This window comes from Orcinus orca, chromosome 2 (assembly GCF_937001465.1).
Source record: "Orcinus orca chromosome 2, mOrcOrc1.1, whole genome shotgun sequence".
NCBI classification, from domain to species: domain Eukaryota; kingdom Metazoa; phylum Chordata; class Mammalia; order Artiodactyla; family Delphinidae; genus Orcinus; species Orcinus orca.
This window is the reverse complement of record NC_064560.1, coordinates 196,413,733-196,432,669: the sequence shown is the minus strand read 5'-3', so window position 1 is coordinate 196,432,669 and position 18,937 is coordinate 196,413,733. Positions and strand designations below refer to the sequence as shown.

At 56.8% G+C, this 18,937-nt stretch overlaps 1 protein-coding gene and 1 long non-coding RNA gene across 3 annotated transcripts in view; one reads left to right on the top strand and one right to left on the bottom strand.

The window, feature by feature from the left end:
• The window catches only part of HHIPL1 (HHIP like 1), a 29,368-nt gene extending 10,742 nt beyond the window's left edge, over nt 1-18,626 (bottom strand). For both annotated transcript variants that reach the window (XR_007475824.1, XM_004262387.3), the window contains exons 1-6: nt 18,080-18,626; nt 10,662-11,308; nt 7,738-7,881; nt 5,055-5,383; nt 4,564-4,690; nt 2,431-2,576 (exon numbers count right to left, since the gene is read on the bottom strand). Coding sequence is in view for 1 of the 2 variants with exons in the window: in XM_004262387.3 (XP_004262435.1) it covers nt 2,431-2,576; nt 4,564-4,690; nt 5,055-5,383; nt 7,738-7,881; nt 10,662-11,308; nt 18,080-18,361 (1,675 nt within the window). In the remaining variant the exon portion in view is untranslated. The remainder of the gene's footprint in view (nt 1-2,430; nt 2,577-4,563; nt 4,691-5,054; nt 5,384-7,737; nt 7,882-10,661; nt 11,309-18,079) is intronic.
• Nucleotides 4,580-10,154, top strand: LOC125963624 (uncharacterized). Its single transcript, XR_007475829.1, has 4 exons — nt 4,580-4,712; nt 8,845-8,952; nt 9,236-9,367; nt 9,759-10,154. It is a non-coding gene; the product is annotated as an uncharacterized LOC125963624 (long non-coding RNA).
• Nucleotides 18,627-18,937: the final 311 nt, after the last annotated feature.

Sequence of the window (18,937 nt, the reverse complement as noted above, 5' to 3'; positions counted from 1 at the left end):
TGTTCCCACAGGTACCCATGCCCAGGAATTAAGCTTCATTATTCTCAGTTTCCAGATGAGAAAACAGAGGCTCAGAGAGGTCAAGTGACTTGCCCAAAGTCACACAACTGGTGAACGGTTAAGCAGGACTGGAACTCAGAAACACCTGCTGTCCCCAAGCCCACGCTAATGTAGGAGACGTGGTAGCTGGGAGGCCCAGACACAGGCCACATGTGGCTCGTTATGATGGTTCAGCCATGCTAATACCTTCTGTCCTTGTAAGAGGCAATGGAGAGCCCTCCCAAGGATGGGGGTGGGGGTGGTTTCCCCAAGGAGAGGCCAATACAGACAGTGAGAAGGGAGCTTGAAGGAAAGTATGTCCCTGGTGACTGGTGCAGTCAGGGAGGGCTGCATGAGGGAGGTGTTTGAAAATCAAGGCCCAGGAAACCTGGGGAATTCTGGAAGGGGAAGACACTTGAGAGGTGACCTGTGCAACTGGGGTAGACCAGCTGTGGTGGGGAGCTGGGGGCTGGGGAGGGCAGGATGCTGAGTGGTCAATGGCCCCTGACCTCCCTCCAGGAGCACCAGCCCTGCCTTGGTGGGCGGTGGGAGCGTGGCCGGTGGGAGTGGAGCGGGGGGGGGCTGTCAAGTTGGTGGGGGGAGGAATAGGCCCACAAGGTGTGATGCATCCTGTGGGAGGGAGCAGGGCCCCTGGCAAGCAGACCCCTGCTGGAGAGTCCATAGGCACAGCTATGAATTTGCATGTGGCTTTGAGCCTTACTTCCCTTTCTGGGCTCCTTTCTGGAGAGAGGCCCTTGGGAGCGGCCACGGTCCCCTCCCTGGCTGTGCAGCCCTCCTTGACCCTACGCTCCAGGCGCTGGAGCAACTCGGAGCTCCCCGCACGTGCTGCTCCCTTGGCCTGGGTGCCCTTCTCCATTGTCTGCCTTTGCCTGACCAAGCTTGTGCTTGAGGTCCTGCTCTGGGAGGCCTCCAGGGGCCAGGCTATGTCCAGTGCCCCCCACCCCACGACCAGGCAGGAAAAGTCAGCCTCAGTTTCCCCATCTGTAAAGTGACAGCATTGGACCGGGTGCACCCCAAGGCCCCATCCAGCCTTTATCTGCGGGAAGCCCCCAACCCCGTGCATGGGCGGGGAGCCCCCATGGCACTACTAAGCCCTGCCCAGGGCCACACTACCCTCCTGGTGTCTGCGGTATGGACTGTCCCTGGAGGACACTGGGCCAGCAGAGGTCCTTGTTTTGCAATTTGCACGTGTCAGAAGATCATGCAGAGAGGCAGAGGCCAGAGGGAGCTGGGAGACGTTTGCTGGCTTCAGACCCCCAGGTCTCTGTGCCTTCCGGGGCCACCTGCCCAACCACCAACATGCTACCCCTGGGCTGTCTGTCTTTGAGGGGCCTCCTCCTGGCTGTCCAGCCCTTGGTGTCACTCAGAGGGCTGAGGAAGGGCCCCCTGGGAACTGTGCCTTCCAGGCCCTCCTCTGGGTCTGGGCTCTGGAGGCGGAGGAGGGTGGGGGGAGGGCATCTCCCCCTTTCCAAAACATGTTAACTCCCTAATGACCGAAAGAAATGGCTTTCAAGGGCCCAGTGGGCTCAGGGAGGGTGGTGGGGTCTGAGGCTGCCCTTTTGAAAATTTAGACTCTGACGGGTATCGGTTCAACAAAGGTTTCCCAGACTCAGGCCTGGGGGCTCTGGGCACTGGGCCCTGCAGGGGACACCTCTCGAAAGGCCCCTGGAAAGGCGTTGCTTAGTAACCTGGCCAAGCATCCACCAGGCCCCACTGGGGGCCCCTCAGCTTTTGTCCAGGGACAATCCGGGGCCAAGGACAAAGGCGGGAGCCAGCCTCCATGGTCCTTCTTCCTCTCCCCTCCCCCTCTGCTCCTTGCATTGAAAACACAAGTGCCTGAATGGGGGACCCACTAACAGGCAAGAAAGCGGTGCCCACCACTTTCTGAAGACAACGCGGCTTCATTTATAGGCCCTGATACATTTGCCATCAGGAACCCAGGGAGCTGGAGGTCCCCAGGGAGGCACTCTTCCCCCACCTGCCTGCATTTCCACCATCACAGATCCTTTCCTGGTCCCATAACTGCCCTGGACTCTTACCTGTGGGGTCACGCTATCCCTCCTGGCAAGCCTGCCCAGGGTGAGAGTTGGGGAAAGGGAAGGACGGGGACCACTGCTGCCATCTTCCAGATAAGGAAATGGAAGCTCAGATGAGTGAGAACTGACACCGAAGCAAGGCTCAAGCCCTCTGAACACGTCACTCTCCAGCCAGAAGGTGATTTCAGGCCTGAGATGCCATCCCTCGAATCCCAGGCCAGAAGGACCCCTGGGGTGGGGCACAGTCCCAGGCATCAGCGGCCAGAAGGACCCATGGGGTGGGGCACAGTCCCAGGCATCGGCAGTCTGGACGGAGAGCCTCAGGAGCGCTCACCGGCCTCGTCCTCCGCGAAAGAGATGATGTGTGGATAGTAGTTGTTGATGAGGCCCGGGAACGCACAGGTCTGGCCACGGCCCATGCAGATCTCGTTGTACCGCCACTGGCCTGTCCCCAGGTTCTCTCGGAGGGACATCAGACGCCTGCGAAGGAGGATGGCCTGTGGGGTCATGCCTGGCAGGGTGCCCGAGGGAACCCCACCCACCAATCCATCCATCCAATCATCTATTATGCATGCAACCAGGACCATACATAACTTGCAGGGTCCAGTGCAAAGTGAGCATTCAGGGCCCCTTGTTCAAAAAGTACTAAAAATTTCAAGACAGTAACAGCAGAGCATTAAACCAAGCGTGGGCACTTCTGAGACGGAGCCCCGTGTAAGCGCACAGGCCGCACATCCATGAAGCCGGACTCAGGTGCAGGCTTTACTGAACACCTGCTACGTACCAGGAGAAGCACAGGGGTGAACAAGACCAGCTTGGTTCCTGCCCCCTCAGCTCAACCCCACCTGCTGACCAGCAGGAGGCAGTCAGGAGCTGACTTCCAGTTCAGAAGCCTCCAAGGCTGGTGCCCTGGAGTTTCCACATACTCTGGAGCTGCCTCCACTTCGGAGCGTGAAATGGAGAATTTGGCATCTTCAGAAAATGTTGATTTTGTCCCTTACTCCCTTCTATGCCTGTCAATCACCTATTGATACTTTCAGGCCCTGCTCGGTCATCCCCTCCTCTGGGAAGCCCTCCTGACTGCCCCTGTGCTGGGCTTCCCCAGCACTGCTCACAGGCTCTCTGAGGCTGGACTCGAGTGGACCGAGTGTGGGTCTGTCTCCCCAACTTGGGTATGAGGTACTCGCCAACTCTGTTGCTTTGGCCCTGGCACAAAGCCTGACCCAGCAGAGGGGTTTGGGAAGTGTTGGCAAAATTCATTGAATTTCTGTGTTCAGGTGGCTTGGGCACTCCTGGGAGACGGCAGAAGGGAAAAAGGAGAATCGGGGTAAAAAAAAGGGGTTTCATCTAGACCCATTTTCCAGATGAGATAACCGAGTCCCAGAGGGAGACCCTAAGCTGGGAGAAGGACCCAGCAACCAGAGGCCCAGGTCAGGGTTCTCTGTCAGCTCCAGCTGTCGATGCACTGGCCACAAAGCCACCCTAGGTCAGCAGCCTGGAGGAGGTAAGAATTCTGCCATCCTCGGGCTTCCTTATTTCCTCTCCCAAGAGACCCAGTTCAGCTGCCCTTACATGGAGAGGCTAGGGTGGGAATAATTAAGAACTGGTGGTCCAGTGGTTAGAATTCCACGCTTCCACTACAGGAAGCCCGGGTTCAATCCCTGGTCAGGGAACTAAGATCCTACAAGCTGCACGGTGTGGCAAAAAAACAAACACACAAACAAAAAATTCATTTCACATGAGGCTGGAAGGGTCCTCAGGTAACCAACAGATCCTTCCACCTTATTAAACAAGCAAAAAAAAAACACACAGAAATTGAGCACATTCTAGACTCTAAGTGCTGTATGTGTATGAACAGGTCTCAAACAACCCTAGTAAGCAGGTACTATGATCATTTTGCAGGTGAGGAAACTGAAGCACAGAGTGCTGAAGTAAACCGGCTCAAGGTCACATGGCTAACAAGAGTGCCAGGCTTTGAACACAGGCCATCTCAGCTGTACTTTTAAACATCATGCCAGGTGTGTAACTTCCCTGGGCCTCTCTGGTCCTCAGTTTTCCCCCTCTATACAGCAGGAGAACGAGATGGTCATGGGTCTCCATAAGCTCCCCTGGGGAGAGAGTCTGACCCACAGCAGGCTTGGGAGGTATGTTCTACCCCCTCTGGAACCTGTTTGGGGTGTGACTCATCCCAACCCCTCTCCCAGACACACACACACACCCTCTAGGGGCTCAGTGGGTGGAGGCAACACTGCCATAAAGCATGGCTCCATGGGTCCCACGGGCAGACCCCAGCTGGAGCCCCAGCTCCCCTCTCTCCAGCAGGGTGACCTCTCTGGCCTGTTGGCGCAACGGCAGGTCCTGGCTCACAGGAGCCAGATGGCCCCGGGGCTGTCAAGGGTGTTGTACATTCCCCCACCTTTCACCTCTGCAGTCCCTGCCCCCTCAGAAATGTTGTCAGGCCACTTACCCGCTCATGAAGTCTCCGAAAATGTAGAGGCCGTTCAGGTTCGGGTACTCGCAGCCCCGGTACACGTAGCCCCCAGTGACCGACTTGCCCAGTTTGTGCGGGTAGGCGAAAATCGGCAGCACATCATCTGCAGAGGCGGGAGAAGCTGGGTGAGTCTGCGGCCGGTTCCCAACAAGGCTTCTTGGGTGGTCCTGAGTCTTGCGGGGTGGGGGGGGGGAGGAGGGAGGGGATGGGGGAGGAGGGAGGGGATGGGGGGAGGAGGGAGGGGATGGGGGGAGGTTCCCGAGAGGGCCCCAGACAGTCAACCAGAAAGGGTGGTGTTTCAAGTTTGTAAAGCGCGGGGAGGGCATGGGTTTGCGCGGGCAAGGAAGTCCCGGTCGGGGGCGCGGTTGGCCACGGAGGGAGGCGCGGGCGCACAGCCGTGGAGTGGGGGGCAGATCCGGGGAGACAGATTCTCGAGGGCGCGGGGGTAGGGGGCGGGGGGCGGTCACCGAGGGAGGTGTTGGCACACAGCTTGCGGTCGTAGCACTCAAAGCCCTCGCGGGCGCGCCAGCCGTAGTTGCGGCCGCGCTCCACCAGGTCCACCTCCTCGAACTTGTTCTGGCCCACGTCGCCGCAGAAGAGGCGCCCGCGGCCCGCGCCCGACGCCGGGTCGCCGCGGTCGAAGGAGCAGCGCCACATGTTGCGCACCCCGAGGGCGTAGACCTCTGGCCGCGCGGCGGGGTCGCCCACGAATGGGTTGTCGGACGGGATGCGGTAGAGCGGGCCGCGCTCGTTGCGGTTCACATCGATGCGCAGCACCTTGCCCAGCAGCGCCGACCTGCGGGCCGGGTGACAGAAGGAGCCGGCTCGGGGTGTCCCCGCGCCAGGGGCTCGGGCAGCGCGGGGCAGGTGCGGGGATGGGTGTGCCGGGGCCCGGGGCCCACGGCCAACCCAGGTGCAAGGAGAGCCTCGGCTGTGCGGCCAGAGACCCCAGGTTCACGACCTCCTCAGCCACTTACCAGCTGGGTAACCTCATTCATTCATTCGACATTTATGGGGCACCTTACCAAGTCCCAGGCCCTGTCCTAAGTATTGGGCATACATACCATCTATTGCTTTGTTTCATCCTCACAACGAATCTTTTAGGTAGGTGGGTGCTATTGTGATCCCCTTTTTACAGATGGGGCAGCTGAGCTCAGAAAGGGCATAAAACATTCCCAGGAAATGATAGGACTGGGATCCAGCCTAGGCAGCCTGGCTGCAGAAATCCAAGCTCTTTACCACACTTTCTAATCTCCCCGGACCTTGGTGTCGTCCACTGTGATATTAGGTGGTCCCTCTCTTTCCTGCCTACTCACAGGGCTGTGCTACAGGGTGCAAATCATACCAGAAAAATTATTTCTATTTACAGCTTTCTTCCAGCACCTAGCACAGTGACTGGCACGTAGCAGGTGCTCATGAAGTGTTTGCTGAGTGAATGAATGAACACCTGCAATCAAAGTCAAGTGCCCCATACAAGAGTACAGGCCAGGGCAGGGAGACGGGAGAGAGAGCACCTCAGATCTTAGCAGGAAACGGGAGGCTGGGGTACTCGCCATCTCTCTCATACACCCCCAGTGCCATCGCAGCATGTCAGAGAGCCAAACAGGCCTCAGAAGCAGTTTAATTCACCCCACACTCCACACACACCACCCTGATCTCAAAGATGAGGGGGACAACTTGCCAGGTCCCTCAGGCAGCTCTGGACCGGAAGCGAGGCCACTCGTCGGCACTGTGCAACATCAACTTCTGGAGCCCTTGGAGCGAGGAGACCTCAGGATGTGCCCTCCAGAGCCACGCAGAACGGGGTGCAGCCCTAACCTCCATGCAGCCACTGGGGGTGAGCGGCTTTTGGGTCTCATTCATCGCATAACAAAAGTGACACATGATGGAGCCTGTAACATGCTTAAAGATGTACGCCCTCTTCATCTGTGATTTTTTGATGCGCTTACTTACTGCGTGGTTTTCCCCAGCTGTTAGCATTTTGTTGCACTCCCTTTGGCTTGCTTTTCAAGGCAGGACTGGCTGGTCCGCCCATTTGATGCAACTGTGTACCCCATCATTCTCACATAGCATCAGCACCCAAGCTTTTCCCTCCTCATTAAAGGTACCTCACAAGTATTCTCTTTCATGATGATAAAACGCTCTCCCCCAGTAGATGTCCCACAGTTAATCCCCTATTGCGGACTTCTAGGTTTTGCCCCAGTGAGTTCCTCTCATATGCTCCAGTCTGCTCACCACCAAGCTACAGATTACTCCCCGGAGCCCATACGCCACGCACCAAGCTTTGATACATAAGTGGGCAAAACTCATAACAGCAAAGTAATGTTTTAAGTCCTGTTCAATTATCCACAAATCCTTAATTTCTATTTTCTCAACTTCATCTCTAAATACATCCCAAACATGAGAACGCTGCAATGATTCTTACACTGTCACATATGAAAGCACAAGTCACAAATTGGGAGCACTTTAATTACTGTAATCAACGGCATACTCGCTATTTTTACTTTCTGGGCTGAGGAAGGTTTTGTGATTTTGACTAAGAGAATGGAGGAGGCTGCCCTGAGACTCCTGGATATCCTCATCTATATGCACTAGGGGTGTGTGTGTGTGTGTGTGTGTGTGTGTAAGGAGGGGAATGGTGGCAGGCCATCTACTCAAGTCCAGAAGTGAGGAACTGAAAGCAAGACTATGCTTCAATTTCTGGGCCATCTTGGGTGACCCTTGGGGCAGAAAACCCACATGCCCATCCACACAGCCCTGCCCCAACCAGCCCACACTCCCCATTAGGTCTGAAAAACACCCTTTTCCTTCCTCTGGCTCCAGCAGGGCTGGGCAGACTTCAGAGAAAATCTGATCTTCCCAGAGGCTCTGTGATGTCACCTCTCAGGTACCCATGACAACGTGATCACCTTTATTCTTCATGACTAGATAATGATGATGATGATTATTCCCCCCATGGGGATTCTTCTTCTCTAACTGATGAGAGGAAGTGACTGGGTTCCCCAGCGAGCTAGCTGCAGACTGAGCTGGGGTCCAAAGCCCTTTCTACTACCCTACACTTCGTGGCTGAGGAAGTAACTCCCCCTCCAGGATAGTATGTAAACTAGGAGTATGTAAAACAACCCACCAGCCAACCAAATCAGAACATACTTGTTTTGGGCATTTCCAAACTTTCCAAAGGGGTCTCCAGCCATCCCGCCATCTCCAGTAAAGATGTAGAGGTACCCATCATCCCCAAAGAGCAGCTGGCCCCCATTATGGTTCGAGGCTGGTTCTTCGATCTCCAGGATTATCCTAAAAGAAGATAAGCACCCCACCCCCCCCAAAAAAAACCTCAGCCAAAACACAAAACAAGATCACAGCAATAAAACCTCCTGTCTCCTGGATGCCGTTTCATAGTTGGAAAGACTTTTCATATCCTTTATAGCAGGTGATTTTCATAAGGATCTGGCAGGCTGGGCAGGAGGAATAATTCACGCCATTGTGCCAATGAGAACCGAGAGGCTCAGAGAGGTTGAGCAACTTGCCCAAGGTCACACAGCCCGTAGATAGCAGGGGTGGGACTAGAACTCAGGACTTCTAGTTCTGGTCTAGCGCTTTTTCCACTCTCCCCACAGCTAGCACCTGCCCTGTTAGGATCAAGCGAAGCTGTTGACCCAATCACTGGCACAACTGGTTTCTTCGTCATCACAGCTACCCACACGCCAGCCACTTCAGCTGAGCACTTCTGACACACTCTCTCATTGATCATGTGCCGTAGCTTCTAAGGAGGTGGGCTGGATGGTGTGGGTTGTGCTCCATCACACTCATTCCTCAGCAACCTCCTTTCCTGCCAGGGCGGAACCTTCCACCATACTGCCAGCCAGCTGGCTTCCGGTTAGGGGCTTGCCAACGGAGGATGGAAGGCAAGGAGAAGGGAGGGGCCACATTTCCCTGGTTTCTGGTGCTGCCTCCAGAAGGGGTGGTTGCAGGAAGGGCAACAGTGGCTGGCAAATATGGACTCCTGGGTTTCCACCCAGACATCTGGGTACCAGGAGGGGCAAAACTCAGAAGCACAAAGATGCTTTTGCCTTTTGTTCCTCTAGCTTCTCACAGGAACTCATCTTTAGGTAACCTGACCATCCCCTTTTCCTTCTCCATCCCTCCCAATCCCTTTGTAGTCAACTCCTTGTACTAAATTCCCTCTGATCGAAATGCTTAGGCTGGTTTAGGTTTTCCAGGATTGGTGACTGACTTGCCAAGCCCTTATTAATAAAGATGAGAAACCCGAGATACAGAAATGTCAAGCAACTTGAACCCAGGACTTTGGACCTTCAGAGCCAAGACCAGAAGCCTTTCTATTGTGAGGCCAACACACACGACTTGGTAAGTCATACACAACCCCAAACTCCAGGTCCTCCATGGAGAGGACAGCTCAGACTGTCGGTCATCCATCTCCCATTGGGGTCTCAGCCCTGAGAAGAGAGACTGACAGCTGACTCAGGCAAGGATGATCACTCCCTCCTGGCTCTGCCCTGAGCCAGCTGTGACTACTTCTGCCCCTGCAAGAGTCAATTACTTGGCTTGTACTAGTGAGGTCCCCATAGAGCCTTTGCTGAACCCTAACTCTGCAATATATTCATCTGTTTATTTTGTGTTCCATCTTCAGTCTTCATCAGGAATCAATATTTAAAAGTCACCATTGAAGACACATCCACTCTGTCCCTCTCTCTCCCCTCTGTGAGATCCATGTGATAAACTTGGCCTCTCTTGGAGAACTGGTTGTGCAGCCTCATATAAGGTAATGAGAATTACGTTTTCTCCTTTTGCCCTGGCTGCCGGGAAGCTCACAGGCAAAATCTACATTAGACCTCACATTAGCCAGCATATTTAACTCCTTCTTTTTATAAGTTCAATGTCAAGAGTTTACAATTTTATTGAATGCATCATGTGCTATTATTTGTCTATTTGCCCTCAGATCAGTCCTGGTCCTCCCCTTACATGCTCCTCTACTTCAGGGGGCCAGCTCCTGAAAACTACATTTCCCATGCTCCTCCACTCTGTGGCCTCCAGCTAGGTTCAGCCAGTGGAAGGCATTAGCCAGAGACTGGAGGGCGGAGAGTGGGGAGTAGCAGGTGGAGAGGCAGTGGTATTTCTCTCTCTCTCTCTCTCTCTCTCTCTCTCTGTTTCAGGCAGTGTCTTGGCAGTCCCTGACTCCAGCTGGCTTCAGCTCTCCCCACCCAGGTCCACCATGGTTCTAGCTTCCACCAAGTGGCCCCAGCTCAGGGGCTCCAGTAACCCCACTTCTCACAGCCCAAGAGACGGAGGCAGCTCCCTCCAGTTGTTAAGCCCAGAGTTGCCTCCCTTCTTCTCCAGGTTGCTCTTTCATCATTTCCAACACCCGAGGAACTAATTCCCAGTATCAAATTCTGCCTATTTGAGTTACCTGGTACAGGATTTATTTTCCCATTGGAGACAGATTATGTATGCCCTTCCTGCCAGTCTAGGTCAAACCTGTTTTGAAAACAGTTGGGGCATAACTAATACCCAGAGAGCAGGCTGGGTGTTGAGAGGAGCAGAGGCCTGGAGGCAAGGAACAGATAAAGCTGTTGGGGGAGGGTGGGGAGGAGAGCAATCTGCCTGGGGGGCAGAAGGTCCAGGTGAGGAATAGGAGGTGGGGCCAGGTGAGACTGGGGCCTTGGGGCCATAGTGCCCTGGTAGGAGCAGTGGGTTGGGCCTGGGAGGGAGGCAGACAGACCAGGGTTCCAGCTCTGACACTTCCTAGCTGTGTGACCTAACAGTCCCATCACCTCTCTGAGCCTCCACTTCTTGTAAAATGGGGCTGTATGAGAACCAAATGAAAGGCACCATCTAAAGTACCTGATCCAGGAGTTGGACATGAGCCGGTGATGTCTGTTTGGCAACTACCCCTCCCCTGACCCCAGAACAGGGGGTTCGGCCCCCTCACCAAGCGTGACATTCAAAATATTTCACAACTCCTGGGGGGCGCAACTCCAATTGGCCATGTGTGGTCACGCCAGGGCTCATCCACGCTCGCAGCCCCGCCCCTCCCGCCTGGGCTCCCGGGGAACCACCTCTCCGAGTCGTGGTCCACAGCGTTCATGTCATCCTCTGAGACCCTGAACTCGCTGATGCGTATCCACTCGTGGAAGCCCACACCCACTGAGTAGTAGACGTAGAGCTTGCCATTGTGCCGGAAGCGGGGGTGGAAGGCGAGGCCCAGGAAGCCCCGCTCGTCGCCCTCCCAGGGCGAGGTGAGCACGGCCCGGCTGATGTTCAGGAAGGGCTTCTCCAGCCGCGAGCGGTCAGGCAGGTAGACCCAGACCAGCCCCAGCTGCTCGGCCACGAAGAAGCGGTGGGAGCCGTCCTGGGCGTGGACCATGGCCACGGGGTTGCGCAGCCCATTGGCCACCTCCTCCAGACATAGCTGCAGGCAGCCCATGGCGTCGGCCACCACACGGCCCAGGTTGGAGTTGAGGTTCTCATTGACCAGCAGGTGCGGGAAGCAGTAGTCCGTGTCGTCCAGGGACAGGTAGCGGCAGAACTTGGCGCGGTTGCCCTCCAGCGTCCAGAGCTCGCGGTCGGGCGACAGGTGGCGGAAGAGGCCCCGGCACGACTGCCACAGGTCCAGGCAGTAGTCCTCGCAGAGCCCGGGCACGGTCCTCAGGGGCGTGGACGGATCCTCTGCGTCGTAGAGGTGGGCCGCATACGGCGAGCATTCCTGCACAGACAGGGACGGCTCAGGGATGCTCTGGGGTGGTCTTACCAGCTATGTGACCTCGGGCAGGTCATCCCATCTCCTAGAACCTCAGTCTGCTGATCTGTAAAATGGGAGGACGCCATCTGTCCATTACCACCAACTGTCTCAACCACAGCAGCAGCTACACAGGGCCTGTATCTCCTCGCCTTCATTCCTTCTCTCTCACCTGATGCTTCTGTTAGAATAACCACACTATTACTACTACTACTAACATGAGCATCAGGAGCTGATCTTAAGCACCTACTGTGTGCCAGAAAGGATCTGAGGCATTTTTATACACTTTCTCTTTTAATATGCTGCCTCTGCCCTATACCTCCATGATTCACTCCACTTTTTAAATTTTTAAAATTAATCAACTTTTTTGGCCACACCATATGGCACGCAGGATATTAGTTCCCCGACCAGGGATCGAACCTGCATCTCTTGCATTGGAAGCATGGATTCTTAACCACTGGACCACCAGGGAATTCCCTCACTTCACTTTTTTTAGATCCCTACTCAAGGGGCACCTCCAGGAAGCCTTCCCTGACCACCCAGCCATCAGCTTCATTCCCTCCTGGCCTCTGACTCGGCTTAAAAAACAAAAGAACAAAATCTTAACATTCCCTGATATTATTATAAAATCAGTGTGTTTACGTGTTTATTGTCTGTCTTCCTCAGAACCTGAATTCCACGAGGGCAGAAATGTTGCCTGTCTTGGGCACTGCCGTATTCCAGAGCCTGAGACCATGTCCAGCACATAGGAGGCCCACAGTGAATACCTAGGGAGTGTGCTGAGCACTGACCCACCCTGACCAGCCCTTAACAGGGAATAAGGGCTCCTCCCTCCATTATTCATTTAATATCACAAGGGCCCACGAAGGGGGGCTTCCCTGGTGGCGCAGTGGTTAAGAATTCTCCTGCCAATGCAGGACACATGGGTTCGAGCCCTGGTCCGGGAAGATCCCACATGCTGCGGAGCAACAAAGCCCGTGCGCCACAACTACTGAGCCTGCGCTCTAGAGCCCGCGAGCCACAACTACTGAGGTCCGCGCGCCTAGAGCCGGAGCTCTGCAACAAGAGAAGCCACTGCAATGAGAAGCCCATGCGCCGCAACGAAGAGTAGCCCCCGCTCGGCATAACTAGAGAAAGCCACGCACAGCAACAAAGACCCAGTGCAGCCAAAAATTAATAATAAATTAATTAATTTTTTAAAAAACAGAGCCCATGAGGGTGAGAGTGCTACAGATGGGGAGACCCAGGTGTGGGCCCTCCAGTGTCACCCAGCGCCATCGGTCAACATGGAGGATCTGGGTTTGGTCTCAGGCCAACCTCATCCTCCCAGCACCGGGGAGGCTGGTGCATGTACACGTGTGAGTGCGTTGATTACGCACATGCCCACATGTCCCCCTGACCACCAGGACCCCCTTCCTCCATCCCTTAGTCACCTTGGGCTCAGCCCCTCCCAGGCAGGGCCCTGGGGCTGTCCTCTGCTGCCAGAGCTGTTGTTCTGCGACACAAATGAATCAGGAACCCCCCCACCCCCGGCACCTCTTCAGACCTTCTTGACCTCACTGGTCCTGGGGTCTAACGTCACAGGGCAAAACCCAGCAGCCGCGGCTCACCCCTCACCTCCCACCGAGGGCATCCCCATTGATGAGACGCTTGGGACCCCACTCATCTCCCACGTGGGCCCCATCCGGAATGTGGGGGAGTTAATGCCTGATGTGACAGACCTTTGGCCCCTGGGAAAAGGGAGCTGACAGATAACCTGCTCCGCCTTCCTCCCCCCACCCCCCGCCCCAGGACAGTCCTGATTCAGTTTGTGTGGTTTTCTTGGAACCCCAGTCTTGCCAATTCAAGCATCCGTCACGTTTGGCAGCAGCCGACTCGCAACTGCATTCTCGACTGGCTCTCCCTCTGCCCCTTGCCACGTCTGCTTACAGCGTCCTCTCACCATAATAAGGGAAAGAGCCATGAGCTTTGCCCCGGGTTCTGCTTCCTGGCAACCCAGGCAGTGGCAACAAATGTGACCAGGCCTCTCCCAGCTTCAGGCTCCAGTGCCCACCACCTGAGAGCTGAGAGCTGAGAGCCCCCCAGAGCAGAAGCCTCAGCACCCCAGGCTCTCTGAGGGACTCCCTCGGCTAGAGCCTCTGACCTGAGCATATGTAACTGTTATGAGTCCGGTACCCCCCGCCCACCCCCTGCGTGAGCTCACCAGGCCAAGGCCCGGTCTGACTCAAGCCTGGGCCCCCGAGGCATCAGGGGATGCTCTTCCCACGGCAGGGGAGGCGCAGACAGGCACACGCTCCGCCCTCACAGGCAGGGCCAGGCTGGGTTCCAACAGGAGGCCCTCAGGGGCAGAGGGTGGCAGGCTGCCCTCCTGACCGTGTTCTCAGGCTCCTGGCCAGGGGCCGTACCCTCCCTTTACACGACTGGGGCTTTTAGTCACACCACGGCCTGTCCTCCTGGCCCAACGACTGCTACTGTGGGGCTGAGGGCCACTTGGTGACGTGCTTGTGTTTCTGGTCAGTACTGCCCAGGCCCAGACAGGGAAAGCGTTTCCACATGTTCCGGACGGCCAGGCCCTGGCCTCTGTGCAGTGCCGCCTCTCCCACGGTTCCCCTGGAGCCTCTTGTGAGTGCAGCTAGCAGCCGTGGGTGGACCAGGGAGGGTCTGTGTGCGCACACGCCTCATTTAGTCATTGCGAGGTAGGGTCATTGTGATTTCTACTGTACAGATGAGAACCTGAGGCTTCAAGAAGGCCAGGTGCCAAAAAGTGGCCAAGCCGAGGCTCAGACCCAGGCCTCACGATGCCCAGACCGGGGCTTTTCTCAGATCACTCAGCAGAGTTTCATTCAATAAGTGTTTACTGGGTACCGACTCTGTGCCAGGCACTGTCCTCGGCTCCAGGGACACAGTGGGGAGCAAAACAGACTTCTGAAAGCCTCCACTCATCAAAACCCCACCCAGAACTAGAGATGGAGCAGGGAGGGCCTCCAGGGAGCCAGGCTGGAATTTCAGCATCCATGCGTCAAACCCACTGGGTCCGGCCAACCCTTACTCACTCTTACTTACACACAATACAAACCTGGTGCCCAGGCCTGAGCAGTCCAGAGCAGGAAATGACAAGAGGGTGCAGCGGTCGCTGCTCGCAAGGAGTTCAGTCGGCAACTAGCCTCACGGTGGTCAGTGAGGGGGAGGCAGCAGAAAACCCATGGAAAACCAACCCAGTATGACATTGCTTAGCTGTCTGGGCCTTTCAGCACAGGGGCAAACAGCCTGCCCACATTATTGCCCCGAGGTTGTCAATGTGCCGTCACTGACACTCATGACTCACGGTCCTGAGTCCCGAAGGCTTCTTATGTCCACCGTCTACTCTCGAGGTGGACCAAGTCTATGTTTTTTTGGTTCCACCATGCAGCTTGCGGGATCTGAGTTCCCCGACCAGGGATTGACCCCGGGCCCTCAGCAGTGAAAATGCTGAGTCCTATCACTGGACCGCCAGGGAATTCCCCAGGAAGACTGAGTCTTTGTACACAATATTCTCTTATAGGACGTTCCCTCCTCGCCCACTTCTGCATCTGGCAAACTCCTATTCATGACTCAAAGCGCAACTCAACAGTCTTCCCTTACACCTCTATTCTCTCAGGGCCCTGATCCCCCAGCCCTTGTGGATGCTCCTACAGCTCTCTGTCCGTATCTCAGACACAACACTCACCAAACTGTAATTCTGTAGCTTGCAGTGTGAGCTCTCCACTTCTGCTGTCAGCTCCCCACTGCTCAGCTCGTCTGCTTGACTGGGACTTAATTACCTCTTTGTGTGTCCACCCCATAGGCTGTGAGACCATCCAGGGCAGGGACCCCAGGGCCCAGCACATGGTGGGGCTTCAAGAAGGCAGGAAAAGTGATTAAGAGAGGGGTTTTGGAGTCAGAGCACCCTGGAGACTGAGTCTACCATTCCCTGAGTGACCTTGGGCAATTTCCTTAACCTCTCTGTGCCTATGTCTTCATCTATAAAAGGGGAAAAAATTCCAACCTCATAGAATCATTGGGAGGAATAAACTGAAATGATGCATGTGTTTGTTGAAATAATGCTCAGACAATACAGACTATCAAGAGGCAACTCAGTGTCCCCTCCTCCAGGAAGGCTTCCCTGACTTTTTCAGGGTAAGTGTGGCCTTTCTCACTATGGCTCCACAGTCACCCTTGGGAAGCCTTTTGGCCATTCTGGTAAGTGTCTGTGTGTCTGTCTCCTGAAATGAACAAGGGAACTTTTGAGACTGAGCTTGCTACTGGCCAACTGCCTCTGGGCCCAGCACCCAGCATAGGGCCAACTCCTAACAGGCTCCGAGGAAATGTCTGCCCAGTACCTGAGCCTGCAGAGCATGTTTTGCACAGACTTCTATCAGAAACCATGCTTTGATGATTTTAGGTACTTAAAGAGGCCATCTCAGTTACATGGGAAGTTCGCTATGTGGACTGGCTCCCATCAATCTGGGACCTGAGCTGCCATGTGTCACAAGTTGTCTCTTCTCCTCCTGATGACATAGGCATCAGATGGACGAGGGCAAAGCCCCAAGCAAGGGTCTGAAGGGGCCAGGAGGGACTACTGGCCTCTGGCTAAGGAGCCATCCTGGGCATCTAGAGGAATTGTGGGTGCCAGATAGGGGCAGGTTCGGGGGGGGACTTGGGCATAGGCATGGTTTCATGGTCTCTCTCCCCATCTGGAGTCCAAGCAGATGTGGATCCCTGAATGCCGTCATTGACTGAAACTTGTAAATAAAGTACCTTGGCCACCTCCCCTCGTGGAAATCAGGAGGTGCTGAATCCAGACGCAGCCTTGGCTTGCAGAGAATACCATCCCCCATCTAGCATTCTCCTTCCCTCCCTCCCACAAGGCCCTGGCAGGGAAACTGTGATCCAGCCTCGGGTGTACTCTCCAAGCTTGCTCCAGACATGAGGTCACTCCCAGAGATGCCTGGGGTGAGATGCTAGTGGCCCTTCTACCGCTGCTTGCTCAAGGCCAGGGCGTACTGGGAAGGTTCCCAAGGAGAGAGGGAGCCTCCTGCCAGGGGAGGGGTAGCAGGCCTGACCCTTCCCTTCTCCCTCCTCAGACCTGCACACCTTTGGGCCCTGCTGAGCCTGGCGCATAGTAAATGCTCAATTAAAAAAAGTGGGGTGGATGCACGTACTCTGCTATGTGACCAGGGTGGGAAGGCCAGAAGATCTGCCCCAGGAGTCCCCAGGCAGGTGAGCTAGGGGGACACTTGACCAGACCATTCCGGCTCCCCTGAGATGCACAGTGTAGGTGCTCAGCAGACTCCGCCAAAGGACAGCTGCCCACCCCCCTGCATTCTGGAGCTCCCCAGGGTCTGTCTCCTTGTCTGCTCCCAGCCCCCCCTTATTTCTTACCCAGATGGCTCATTCACATGGCAACGACTGTGGTCCAAGTGCCACCACTGAGTTGTGTGACCACCAAGCAAGTCCCTGCCACTCTGGGCGTTCCCTGAATCAGCCTGTAGGCCCCACTCAGTCCCTGCTCAGGGCAGGGCAACCAGTGGGGACCAAGGAAGCACTAGAGAAACCCAGGCAGAATCGTCCACTGAGCCCTGAGTATGGGACATTTAGTCTTCATGGCAACCCTGGGGGGGAAGCTAGGGTTGCCCCTGTTGTAAACACGATGCAACTGAAGTGCAGTGATGACCTGCCCAGGGTCCCAAAGCCAGGAAGTGGCAGAGCCAGGATGGAACACTAGTATGTCTGGATCTAAGCCAGCCCTCTCGCTCCTCCCATCAGCGCCTGCCCCTGCCAGCTGAAGGCTACGACTCTGTGCTGTGTGGGCAGGACCCCTCCACCCATGGGTCCTCCCACTGTCCAGCTGCGGGGCCAGGGCCAGCCTTAGGACTTCTCAGCCTCCACCCATTGCCGGCCAGGGCTTCTGCTCAGGCACTCCGGAATCAGGAAAACGAACAGCTAAGGCACAGTCTGGTGCGAGCAGAAGCGGGAACTCAGCCCCCACAGGGGCAGAGGGGTTTCACCAAAGGGATCTCACTGGGGTAGTCTTGGAGGATGAGATGCCTATGCCTACGCCGGGTGGGGGTGCCATCCCGGGAAAAGGGCACAGCACAAACCAAGGTATGGTCTGGAATCACCTGGGACACCTCAGCACCGGGGGTCACCCAGGATCGAGCACCAGCGCACGTCCGGATCCCGGAGTACTGAGGGGCTGTCAGACAGCTCCTCCAGGTTGGGGGAAGGGCCCTCACTGGGAGCAGTGTGCCCCCAAACCCCGGGACAAACCCAAGTCCAGCGCTTTGACCATGCCCTCTGCAGGGGTCTGCGGCTCCCATCTCCCCGGGGGGCAGCGCAGGGGAGCCCCGAGCGGGACAGAGGCTTCCCACCCTGGTACTCCAACAAGGGCAGGGCTCTCCAGGGCCGCGGCACTGTGGGTCTTTAGGCGGTGCCAGGGCAGAAGAGCCCCCCAAACTCTGAGGGAGTGATGACCTCATCAGGAGGGGAAACCGAGGCCCAGATAAAGCCCAAGTCACAAAGCTAATGATGGCAAAGCCCAGAGCCATCCCAGGATGCCCGAATCTCTGCCCCGTGCCCAGTTACTCCTGCGGGGGTGGGGTGGGGGGCTCGGGTTACAAAGCCCGCCGCCCACCCTTGATCTTGTCCCAGTGGGGTTGCCAGAGCCGACCTCCCATCTAGGAACTAGGCCCCTGGCGCGCGCCCCGCGCGCCCGCTCACCTGGCACAGCAGGTCAAGCGCGTAGCCGGCGCACTCGGCCCAAATCGCGGCGTCCACGCGCGCCGCCAGGGCCCCGAAGCGCCGGGCCAGCGCCGCGTCGTGCTCGGGAGCGCAGCAGCCGAAGGCCGAGTACTGCGCGCAGAAGCGCAGCGGCTGCGGGGGCCGGAAGGGCGGCCTGAAGTCCAGGCACTGCGGGTGCGCCGCGGCGCCGAGCGCCCGCAGCGCCAGCAGCGCAAGCAGCGTCCAGACCCCGGTCCCGGCCCCGGCCCGCCGGCCCGCCATGCCGCCGCCCCGCTCCGCCCCGGCCCGGCCCGGCCCGCGGAGGAAGAGGCGGAGGGAGGGCACCCCCGGCCCAGTGCGGCCCACGAGTAGCCGCCGGCCGCGCCCTGAGCGCCCGCCCCTCGCCCCGCCAGCACCCTCCCGGGGCGCCCGCCCGGCAGGGCCTGGGGTTTGGAGACCTCCCCTGCTAGGAGGTCACCTCTGGTCGGGGACGTCCCGGCGGGACTGAAGGAAGAGGGGCGCGGTGCAAAACTCGGAATTCGGCACAACCTCTGTTCCCGCCGTTGGGGCAACCCCTTCCTCCTGGACCTGGAGTCTTTCCAGTTACAATGGCAGTGACCCGGCCTCCTGGGGCCTGGGTGTGGACTGTGTTTCCCATTGCCGTCTGGGACGCAGCTGGCCCCCACCCCCGGCGCTTTTTAGCGCAGGACGTGCGGGAGCCCCCAGCCAGAGGTTTGGACCCCTGGATTCCCGGTCCTACCTCTGACTGGGCCAGGGGAGGAACACGATGGAGCCAGTGGTTGGGAGTGCTCACAGAATCACTTAAAAATGGGACTGCAGCCGTGTAAAGGGCTGGTG